The sequence below is a fragment of the Mirounga leonina genome, unplaced genomic scaffold (genome assembly GCF_011800145.1).
Source record: "Mirounga leonina isolate KUSES-001 unplaced genomic scaffold, KU_Mleo_1.0 Mir_129, whole genome shotgun sequence".
Taxonomy (NCBI): domain Eukaryota; kingdom Metazoa; phylum Chordata; class Mammalia; order Carnivora; family Phocidae; genus Mirounga; species Mirounga leonina.
Genome location: NW_023270323.1, coordinates 14,664,865 through 14,676,456, shown reverse-complemented (window position 1 = coordinate 14,676,456; position 11,592 = coordinate 14,664,865). Strand labels below are relative to the sequence as shown.

The following is an 11,592-nucleotide window of genomic DNA, read 5'->3' as shown; positions in this document are numbered from 1 at the left end:
TTTCTATATACATTTTATAATCAACTTGATTTTTACAAAAATTCCTGCTGGGATTTTGACTGGAGTTTTGTGGAATCTAAAGATCAATTTGGAGAGAAATGAGATCTTAATAATATTGAATGTTCCAATCCATGAACATGGTATATCTTTTTTTAAGGTCTTCTTTCATTTTATCAATGTTTTCTACATTTCACCTACAGATCTTGTATATATTTGTTACATTTCATGTTTTATGGTGCTACTATAAATGGTAATTGTAAAAATTTATTTCTAAATGTTCATTGCTCCTATGTAAAAATACAGTTTTGTATATTGACTTTGCTTAAACTCACTCTAGTAGCTTTTTTTTTTTTTAAAGATTGCTATGATTTTCCTATGTAGGCAGTCCTATTATCCACCAGCAGATACTGTCTTATTCATTTCCAATCTGTGTTTTCTTCCCCTTCCCCCCACCTTATATGTACGGTGGCCTGCAACACAATGTAGACCAAGAGTGCCTTGTTCCCAGTCTTTGAGGGGGAACCATTCAGTCTTCATCACTCATATGATGTTAGCTGTAGACTTTTTGGTAAATGGTCTTTTCAGGTTGATAATCCCTTCTCTTGCTCGTTTGCCGAAGAGAGTGTGTGTGTGTTTAAATCATAAATGGGTCTTGAATTTTGTCAGATAATTTTTCTGCACCTTTTTTTTGAAAAACATTTGAGATATAATCTACATACTGTAATATTTACCTTTTTAAAGCATATAATTCAGCAGTTTTTAGTATATTCAAGAGGTTTCCTTCAACTTCTGAGATGATCATATAGTTTTACTTCTTTTGATGTTGCTACAGTGAATTACATTGGTTATTTTTAATGTTGAGTCAACCTTTTATTCCTGAGATAAAACCCAACCTGGTCATAATGCATTCTTTTTATCCATTGCCAGATTTCATTTGATAATATAATCAATTACAGAGTTGAAGTGTGTGGCCTTACAGTAAATATTACCCTGAATATATTTATTTTCTTACTGCTTTTGAGTAAAAACTAAGCATGCCTTAAATGCTTTCATAAAACTTACTATTTAGAATTTTTAATTTAAAGAGGCCTTTATACATTTCATTTTATAAAATCACTTGGATCATAAAAAGCTCACATGTGGTCTATAGATGACAAAATCTGCATTAAAGAAACCCTCACACACACAGAAAGTCCTAAGTAATTAACATAATAGAAAATAATTCCAATAGTAAAGGCTTTCTAGCTTTCTAGCTTCCCTCTCTGAGTTGCTGCTGTGGAATTTCTACATAAAATGCTGAAAAAGGATGCAACATGATGCTGGAGGTCCTGCTTTGAAGCTGCATTTACATAGGTATTTATTTTCTTAACTACTTGTGTTACAGAACAATAAAAGTGGAAAACTTTTCTAAAGGTATTTTTATTCACATTTTACATAAGATGGAGAAAATGTCAGTTGTCCCTATGAAAGAATAGGGAAGCTAAAGCAGTAGTCTCCTTATGGTTGCTGCTCTGGTTGTTTTATTGCTGGCAACATTAAGGTTCTGTTTCCTACATAATCCAGAGATAAGACCTACAGATTGCTTTTAGTTCTTGAGAGAAAAGGAAACTAGGAAAGGTGCTCAGCATAAAAACATCAAACATTAAAAGAAAGGAAAAAGTAGACCGAGTTTCTGCCCTTACACAGTGGAAAAAAAGACATATTCTTCATTTCAAAGCAATTTAGCTTAATCATAATTGGGTAAAATGACAGACTTATTTTTTAGTTGTGTGCTTTCAGAAGTAATGTCAAATTTACTTAAAATCAGATTTTAAAAGTTTCTTGTAACCTGGTTAAAAGTGTTTTTAAAGAAAACAAAACCCTTTTTTTACAGAATAGTATAAATGTTTATTTTCTGTATGATTTACTTTGCTGTCCTGTTTTTACAATATAGAAAAGTGTATTCTTTGAATAGCTCTAGTAAATATAAATTTAATCTTTCTACTTTGGGATGTAAAGAGAGCTAAAAAAATTATATACCCAACCCTCCCCAAATAGTCTTTTAAAATTGTTGAATTAATGTGGATATTAATCTTGTTCAGCAATTTGATGCAAATGCCTAAATACAAAAAGTTGCTTAGTAAGTACTACACAGGAAGGAAAAGTCTTAATACTTTAGATAGCTTCTTGAAAATCAGAAAAACTAGTAGCATTTGATTGCACCTTCAAGTTTTTACAAGCAAAACATTCTCAAGCAATGCCGTCATACATAATCTACAATTGTAATCCAAATTTCACAAACATTTTCTGCACACTGTATATAAATACACATCACAAAGGTGCAATTAGAATTAAACACAGAATATGTACAAAATGAACAAAGTTTAGGTTTAGACCAAAAAGGTACTGTAATCTTTTGAAAAATAACTTGATTAGATAATTTTATCCTCTTACACTAATTTACATTTATACAAATTTTAATTAAACATACTAGACTGAGGTGCTAAGAATGTTTGCACTATCTACATTTAAAGTTACTGCACTATAATTTTATAAATCCAAATTTCAAAAGGAAGATACTTCATTGAATAACGGAATCTTCTTTTGGATTACTTAATTTCTATTGCCTATATCTTGTGTGTTCATATGAACATATATACACACTTAATACATACAACTATAGATTCCTTGTAGGAAATGTAATAATCATACACTAATAATTACTGAGGATTAAGGTACCTAACAAAATGCCTGAATTCCAACATGGTTTTTTCTTGTCATAAAATCCAGAGTCTTATTACTGGCTCTTAAATTCATAAAGCTTTTGAATTCTGAATTAGTGAAAATGATTTAGGTTATTTTAGTAGTAATAAGAAAACACTCATACCTTCAGCTTATCAAATCACTGACTAAAAAGAATGCCATATTAAGCTTCCCTTAAAAAGAAATCCCACTATAATTTTGAAAGTTTTGTTAGGAGGCCCTTTCAGTAAACCAAGTAAGACTCATACATTGGATTGAGACCCCTTAGTTCAAAAGTCTATAAAGAGAACTGTATAGATGAAAAATCCTTCCTAAATTCATCTATTAGAGCTTCAATGTTCTTTATTTCTCCATCCAAGCCAAATTTTATACCTGATAATTATGTAAGGTTCTATATCATCACTACATAATATTAAGTTCTATTCATATGCACCTCTCACTTTTAATAGTACCCGGTAATCACTTTGACAATTTATTATCATTTCAAATGCACACCACCTCCTTCAAAGAAAACGGAAACACCCTAGAGCATTTCTTAGTCACTCCTTAGAGAAACACATTGCCTATTAAGAACTATTTACTGTCCCTTAACACTTTGTTTTTTTAAAAACCTTTTTATTTTAAAAGTGTGCCTATGGATTACTTCCCCTTCTGACATTTCCAAAGTGACAACAGGATGTTATTCCAGAATCTGTGCTAAAAAGCTGGTTTTTCTTAAAAAGACAGTGCTTTTCTAAACACAAAATGTCATTTGAATATGTTTCATAAGAATTTGTTTATGTAGATATTCTATCTGCTTACGTCTAGTGCCAAAGAATGACTGGGCAATACCAATGGTTCTTTGGCTTTTTCTACTGGAACAAAGTCATACAACACCATTTGTTATAAATTATAGTAATTTATAAATGTCCTTTGTCAATAGAATCAGAAGGATAGAACATCTAATTCTTAAGAAACCCATGCAAATTAAAAATCCATATAATACAATAAAGAAAAACTCAATTTAGGAGGGGCATAAACAGATTTAACTAAGATTTAAAATGTACTAATTTCCTCATTTAAAATTTCTCCTCTTTCAATATTATTTCAGGTCTCACAAGGACTGAATTAACAATACAATAATTGTTAAACTATCTTCCAGAAAATCAAGTGTCCCTGCACCTTCAATTTTCTGTAGAGTTCCATTTATCAGTCTTTTGTGCAAGAGTTAGCAATTCATGGCACAAGGGTCACTTTTTGCTTTTCCTGCAGAGTTGATGACGCTCATCAAACATCGTCCGAATTCCTCAAGTATCATCCGTTCGGCGGCTGCCTTTGATTTTCCCTTCTTGTCTGCCTGCTCTGCCTGGGCAAGAAGGCAATTACACGTGGCTTCGGCTACTTCCTTAGTTACAAATGTAAATGGCAATCTGAAATGATTTTTGAGAGAGAAAGAGAGATGATGATGGCGATGAGTCACAACAAAAGTGAATGACATTATTTCAAGTGAGAATCTGTTGACATTTTCATGATTCACCAGCACACTGAGCACTACAATTTGTGCAGGGAGCACAAGCACATCCTGGAAAGCTTTAAAAAGTTAGACCTGGTTTTATCATTGAGCATATTTTTTAAACACTGGTCAGAAAATATAATTTTAATAAAATACATGTCTTATTTACCTAGACAAGGTTATCTGGTTAACTAAAAGATGTTAATTCTACATGTTGACCAGATAATTCTATAACAAAGTACTCCTAATTCATGAATGTTAGTTTCCAGAGTGCAATCTTTGTTTTATTGAGTGCTATTTTTTCGCGGCCTAGAACACTGCCTGACACGTAGAAACACTCCATGGATATTTGCTGAATGAATAAAATTGGGAATTGAAAGCATTATCTCCTGGACAACATTAAAAATTAAGCACTTTCCCATAGTCCCATATATATTGTTCATAAGAAACAAAAAAGCACACCAAAATTTTGCATTGTTCCATCACAACAAACAGAACAATGGGGAAACCAAATGCTGTTCTATACATGGAGTTTCATTCATAAAGACCTAAACTATTAGGTATTAAATAAGAGCAATCCACCTTGAGGCTTGCTGTATGTAGCCAATTCTTAAAGCCTTCAGAGACAAAATCAAGCAACCTAATATAACCACTAACTCTACAACACTGACAGAAGGAAACTGCAGAACAAACGAAGTCTGAAATTAGGGTCTGCTATGACAAGAGAAAGTAACAGGATTTGGGCTGCTGTACAGTTGCATAGAAAACTTTAAAATATAAAACACTTTCAATTAGAAAATATAATAATGTTAATATTGTATAATTAGTAACACTGTGTAATAGTAGTGCTCATTATATAACATTTGTAAACTACAGAAAAGCAAAAGGAAGGAAAAAATTCAAATTTTTGCCACTCAGCAGTGTATAAACATGACGGTATAAATTTTTAATAATTTTTTAGTTTTGATTATAGTGTATAATTTTGTGCTTTTACACTTTATATTTTTCCCAGGTATTAATTGTAAATATTTTAGTGTAACAATGTCTTTTATTTCCACATGGAGATTTAGATTTAATCTAAAGGATTATTGAAAGCAGATGACCAGAAAGGATCCCTTGTTATAACCCTTATTGAAGTGTCTACCCATTCCTACTTTATCCAGTCAATAACCATTTGCTCATTATATTCCAGTGACAAGAATTCTTCAGAATTACTATCTGAAATATTTTGCACAAAAAGCATTTTCTAGGGGTCCCTGGGTGGCTCAGTCAGTTAAGCATCTGACTCTTGGTTTCAGCTCAGGTGATCTCATGGTCGTGAGACTGGGCCCCCCGTCGGGCTCTGCGCTCACAGCACAGAGTCTGCTTGGAATTCTCTTTCCCTCTCCCTCTGCCCTTCATGCTCATGCCCTCTCTCTCTCTCTCTCTCAAATAAATAATTTTTTTTTAAAGAAGCATTTCTTTCTCTTTTTTTAAAAGATTTTACTTATTCATTTGAGAGAGAGAGCCAAGTGGGGGAAGGGGCAGAGGGAGAAGCAGACTCCCCACTGAGTTGGGAGCCTGACGTAGGGCTCAATCCCAAGACCCCGAGATCATGACCTGAGCCTAAGGCAGATGCTCAACCATCTGAGCCACCCAGGTGCCCCTAAAGAAGCATTTCTATAAGCATTAGAGCCTACTTCAACTTAAGTATTTGAAATAATATATCCCATTTGCAAGGTTCACTGCATTTAATAATTCCTCAAATTAACCTCTACCAAACTCTACTACAAATCCACATCAGCAAGTTCTGCTGCATGAGGCCCTGCCAAACGCTGGGCTAGACATGCTTTATTCTTCATAGCCACTTCATAAGGCTGATGGGAAGGATTAAGGAAACCAAGACTGAGAGAGAGGGAGTGCTTGTCGAATTCACAAACTACCACAGAGCATGGATGGTATTTAAACTCAGCTCAGCCAGGCTTTAGAACTGGAGCTTTCCTACTCCAGAGTTCAGCAGTCTAGTGAAATAAGGGGCTACAATAATAAGGTGTGTGAAAGGTGCTCCAGAAAGACAGGGAAAGTGCTACAAGGGCCTGGAAAAAGAAGAGATTAAGTAAAAATATGCAAAATTATGAATGATGATACTATCAGGAAGAGTTATAAAAATTTGGTTTTCTTAAGGGTTTGTCAAATTACATAATGACCTCATCTTAGTGGGGAGAAATTCAATTAAATTAAGCACAGTGAATTTTAGAAGTGTGTACTATATCTGACAGTCGTTTTCCTGTTACCTCCAAATTCCTTTACAAGCAACTAAAGGTAGAAAATGCAAAAAGAGGTCTGCAACAATCGAAGTATGAACTTAATTTTGTCCAAAAAGAAGAAACTTTACCAAAAATAATCATACTACAAAGAGATTAAAATACTGACTTACTTTCCTCCTCCACTATTCAAAGCTGGTGTTGGCCTAGTAAGCAAGTCCGAAATTTGAGAAGATAACTTCGTTTTCGCTGCTGTTTGTTGCTGTACCCTGACTTCAGCTGCATCTGCCAAGTGCATCAGTGTCTTTCTTTCTGGGCTTTCTTCAAAATTCTTACAGCCAACACATTTGCATATTGAGGAACACATTATTTTTGCCTAAAAGATTTGCAAAAGAAAAGCTTCCAAATCAAACCCAAAAATACATTAAGTAGACTCTGTGATCAAATCAGTAGAGAACAGAATTAACTGGTCAACTGACATTAGACACAAGGGACACCTCTTTTCCTGACAAATGCTAAATGGGCTAACTACATATGTGGATAGGTCAGATGTTCTTAAGTCTGAAAGTGACTACACAATGTATGTCTCTGAGCCCTTCCATGTCAATTTTTCCCCCATCTAAAAGTTTTCCCCGATATGAATAACATATGTTCTTTATAAAGAATATGAATGATGCAATATTTAAAAATAATGGTCATCCAGAATCCAACCACCTCAATCAAATCACCATTAACATGTTGGTGACTTCCCACTTAGGCAAAAATACAATTATCACATTAAAGGAATTTCATAGATGCTATTTTCATTATGGATAATCTCCATAATCTCCCTCCCTAAATCCCCTTCTCCAGATTCCTCAAACCCTTCAATAGTCCACATTAAACTAGTGTGTCCTTGTATGTAAAAATATGTAAAATGTATATTTTTAGGAAAAACACAGCCCTCATGTACAAATAGCTATCTTAGCTAACAAATACATCAGTCTTTCTTTTTTTTTAGGTTGTTTCACAAAATCACATGCTCACTTTCTGCATCTTCCTTTACTCACGCTACGCCTCATGGAATCGCCCCCCCACCTCCCCACCCCTGCTGGTCCCGCCAAATCATCTAGCATAGACTGAATTCATTCTATTTAATGGCTGGGCAGTAATCCCTGGTATGGATGTGCCACAAGTGATCTGGGCATTCACTTGCCTGATGCTTGGCATTTATTCTGTTTCTAGTTCTTGAGTACCACAAATAGTGTATAAAAAGTTTTTTTAAATATATTATGCTTTTATTTCTATGAGCCAGATTTCTAGAATTGGGCTCACTGGTACATGTATTTTAGTAGATGTGGCCAGACTTTTTTCAAAAGGCTCTAACACCTCATATCTCATGAGCAATGTATAAAAGCCTTTCCCATATTCCCTCCAACAGTGTATACTATAGCTCTTTTTAACATTTAGCAATCTGATTGGGGGAAAGAGGTAAAGTGAGATCTCATTGTTCTTTCATTTACATTTCTCAGACCTAGTAAATCTGAGTATCTTTTGTTGGCTTCATTTTCTTCAGTGAACCTATGTCGATTTAAAGACACATACCTAGAGCCCTTTCTACAGCACCTGGCAAGATAAACAAATCATATTATGATGAACACATTTACCCTGCTCCTTTCTTACAATACACAAATAAATTCTTTACCAAGGGAAAAAAATTTTGAGTTCATGGTTTACTATGAGCCAGTCTGAGAATCTAACTAAAGCAATACTTAGTAAGCATCTAATGATGAAGAGATAAAATCTCTGACATCAAGGGGGAAAAAGACGTACCACTAATGGTAATTTGGATTAAGTATGAAGGACCCTAAGAAAGGTACTAATAATCTAATAGGAACTCGGGAAGGTGAAATTAAAATGATAGGGTATTCATTTAGCTTTGCTAATTTAACTTCCCTTGTGGTCAAAAAAAGTGGAGGAAACAAACAAGGTTGCAAGGCACAGCCATTTAAATAATGCAGATAGTCACTCATCTACTCAACAAGCCCTGAAAAGTGTGTGAAAGGAACATGAATGTGTTATCCAGATGTAGACCAACTGGACCAAAAAAGCCAATTCAATTCAAAAGACCAACAACTGCACACACACTCTCAAATAACATCACAGCCAATTCACAGTGAGCCAATCAGCTACCGCTAGTCATAGTTTAGTGTATTCCAAGTTTTTCCATTTCTTGGTCTTTTAGAACAACAAATTAGTTATTAGACACTGTGTGTCCTAAATGTCAAGGATTTTATTATAACAGGGCAGCTTTTTCTCTTCTAATGTATCTCAACCAGCACTGCCTTTTCTACTTCTATTAATTCTCAGATTCAATTAAATTATTGGTTCTTTTATGTTTGCATTTCCTATGCCCCGCATGTACTGACTTTTCAATGCCATACGCATGGAAGGGCTGCTTTGCCCTTCTGACCCAGCTTTATATCAATTTCCATTTTCTCTCTTTTTGTGGATTTTGTTTTATAACTTACATTTTTTACGTATTCAGGACAAATTTTGTACGATATGGTTTATGAACAAAAGCCACCTATTTCATCAGGTGTTCAAACAAAAGAGTCCATCTTTTCCAACACAGAATAAAAAACTGATTAATGGATTGTAAGACATTATTTAAGAGACTTTCAAAATATTCTTGATTATATGCAATTTTCATTCATATTGACTTTAGGACTGACAAGAGGTTGTTAGCTTCCTGCACTTCTTGAGAGGGGTATTTGACTTCTAAAATACGTGAATTAAGAATTCATTACACAGAGAATACAGTATACAAAATCTTTACTGTGACACATTTTGTATGGGAAAGGGCACCGAATGGCAGGAACAGACTCCCGAAGCACAGCAAACCCTACGAGGGGAGAATGCCAGCCTTGGTATTACTTTACCAAGTGCAAGGCTATGGCTTCTGCCAAAACTAAAAATAAGGTATCCCTCTCAACAGGAAGTCTGAAAGACTGAAAATATAATAGAAGAGAAGAGCTAATTAACTGTAGGAATGACTCAACTCAAAAGGCTGTCACGAGAGTTTCAGGTACACCAAGAAAGCAATACAGAAACATAGGGTAATCTTGGGCATGAATAGATTATTATATTTAAGCTTTGAAAATAAAAATAATAAACTATATAGTACTTTGTCTATAGCAAGAAGGGGATGATTTAAATAGCATCTAAAAATAAACAGTATCTGTCATAGCAGAGCTTCGACCACTTTCTCCTGGAAAGATGCCTGACCAATAAATAAAAACAGCCAGTTGAGTGGGATGGTGGAATGGCAAAAATGGATGCAGTCACTTCATGATGACCAATAACCTCAGCCAGCAATATTCCATATGTCTCCTTGCCTATTCTTGGACTCAGAAAGCAAACTTCTGAACGTAATTCAGTTTTTCATAGAGCAGTGCTCTTCAAGAGGACAAGCGGCATTTTGGGCAAGATAAATCTTTACTTTCAGGACTGCCCCCTGGAATGCAGGCTCTCTTGTACCCATATATATTTTCAAAAAGCCCATGGAGTGCAGTGGGTAGGACTGCCCCTCAGTTGAGGACCATTGCTAGAGTTTCCAATCCACTCTGATGTTATTTTTACTAAAAATGAATAAACTGGTGCCCTGATTTGCATACTTCCAGGTATAATGATTAAGAAGTATGAACTGGTAAATCACATGATGAGACCCAAAGCACTATGTAATGACAAAACCAAGCTATCACTCCTCTGAAGCCCTGCTTGGGAGGCCAGAAGGTCTTCCTCAAACTAGGGTCCGTGCACCAGCTGTGCACATTTTCAAACTGCAAGAGCAGAGTACTTTCCCGATTTTCATGTAAATTTTTACAATATACCCTTTCCCAGAGTTATTTGCAAAAACCGGTTCGATTATGTTCCCCAACCAGCATCTCACCTCATAGCATTCACAGTAGTTTTTAAGACATCCTGATCGTTTGCAATTACATCCTTTGCTGTGACGTCGATCTGATTCTCCCTCCTTTCCTTTCCCTATCTTAGGCTTAAAAGCTTCTGGATTTCTGTCAAGGCATGCCTATCAAAACAGATCAAATATCAACTGAAGTTCACAGTACACTAAACACCGCAAAAGGAATTAATTTTCATTGTAAAACAACTGAGTTCTACAAAAGTCAGGTGAAACGGGAAGTTTTTGTCAGTTAAATAAAATAAAATAAAAAATAATCACCTTTATTGCTTTTTGCCTTTCATTTTCATGTTCCAAATTATTATAACAATTAGTACAATTGCAGTTGTTGCAAAATTCACCATTTGCAAAGCAATCACAATATCTGGAATGTAAAAATCAGTGCAAGTCACATAAAAAAGTCATTGTTAAAATAAATAAAACTAGAAATTACCTGCTTAAGAGCATTATACACGCAGCAAAGCATTTTAGAACATACTTGGAGACACCCAGTTATAGAGTTAATATATATTGACTGTCAACCACATGATCAGGCTCAAATGTCAAGTCACCGGCTCCTAGAATTTTGGTTTAGAAACTTAGTTCCAGGATTAACTGTTGTCAACACAAAACCTATGTGATTTTATATGTCCCCAAAGTAAGTTATTTCAAATCATAAAAAAGGAAAAACATGGGCTATCTTCCAGTAGTGGAATCGGCTCCCTTGAACTACAGTCGTGCTTCTTGGGATTCTAAAGCCCTTATATGACCAATGCTTTTCACGTAACTGTTTCAGGCCAAACCTCTTGGTTCAGAGCTAATAAGCAAATTAATCATCCAACAATTTTAAAAGCTACTCAGAGTACCACCTCATTTAGGAGGCCAAATATAAAGGCCATAAATAAGGTCAAATTAATGATTACTGAAGATAGAGACTATGTCTGTCTCATACTGCCGTGTCCCTAAACCCCTCCACCAGTGCCTCATCTGTGGTAAAGACTATAAAATTACTTCTTTCTGAATGAATGAGAGAGGATTTTTACACCGTCATACATGCTCAGACATTCACGTGCATGTTTACTTAAATTACTTAGACTTATGAAATTGGTCTGTTAAGACTTCTTTGTTAACTCCATTTGCTTTTTTTTTTTTTTTTTTTTAAAGATTTTATTTAT

General features: G+C 34.8%; 1 protein-coding gene across 4 annotated transcripts in view; it reads right to left on the bottom strand.

The window, feature by feature from the left end:
* Positions 1 to 1,408: 1,408 nt before the first annotated feature.
* The window catches only part of LIN54 (lin-54 DREAM MuvB core complex component), a 65,320-nt gene continuing 55,136 nt past the window's right edge, over positions 1,409 to 11,592 (bottom strand). For all 4 annotated transcript variants that reach the window (XM_035004638.1, XM_035004639.1, XM_035004637.1 and 1 more), the window contains exons 10-13: positions 10,700 to 10,802; positions 10,409 to 10,546; positions 6,651 to 6,853; positions 1,409 to 4,151 (exon numbers count right to left, since the gene is read on the bottom strand). In XM_035004638.1, the coding sequence (XP_034860529.1) occupies positions 3,950 to 4,151; positions 6,651 to 6,853; positions 10,409 to 10,546; positions 10,700 to 10,802 (646 nt within the window). In that variant the 3' untranslated portion in view covers positions 1,409 to 3,949. The remainder of the gene's footprint in view (positions 4,152 to 6,650; positions 6,854 to 10,408; positions 10,547 to 10,699; positions 10,803 to 11,592) is intronic.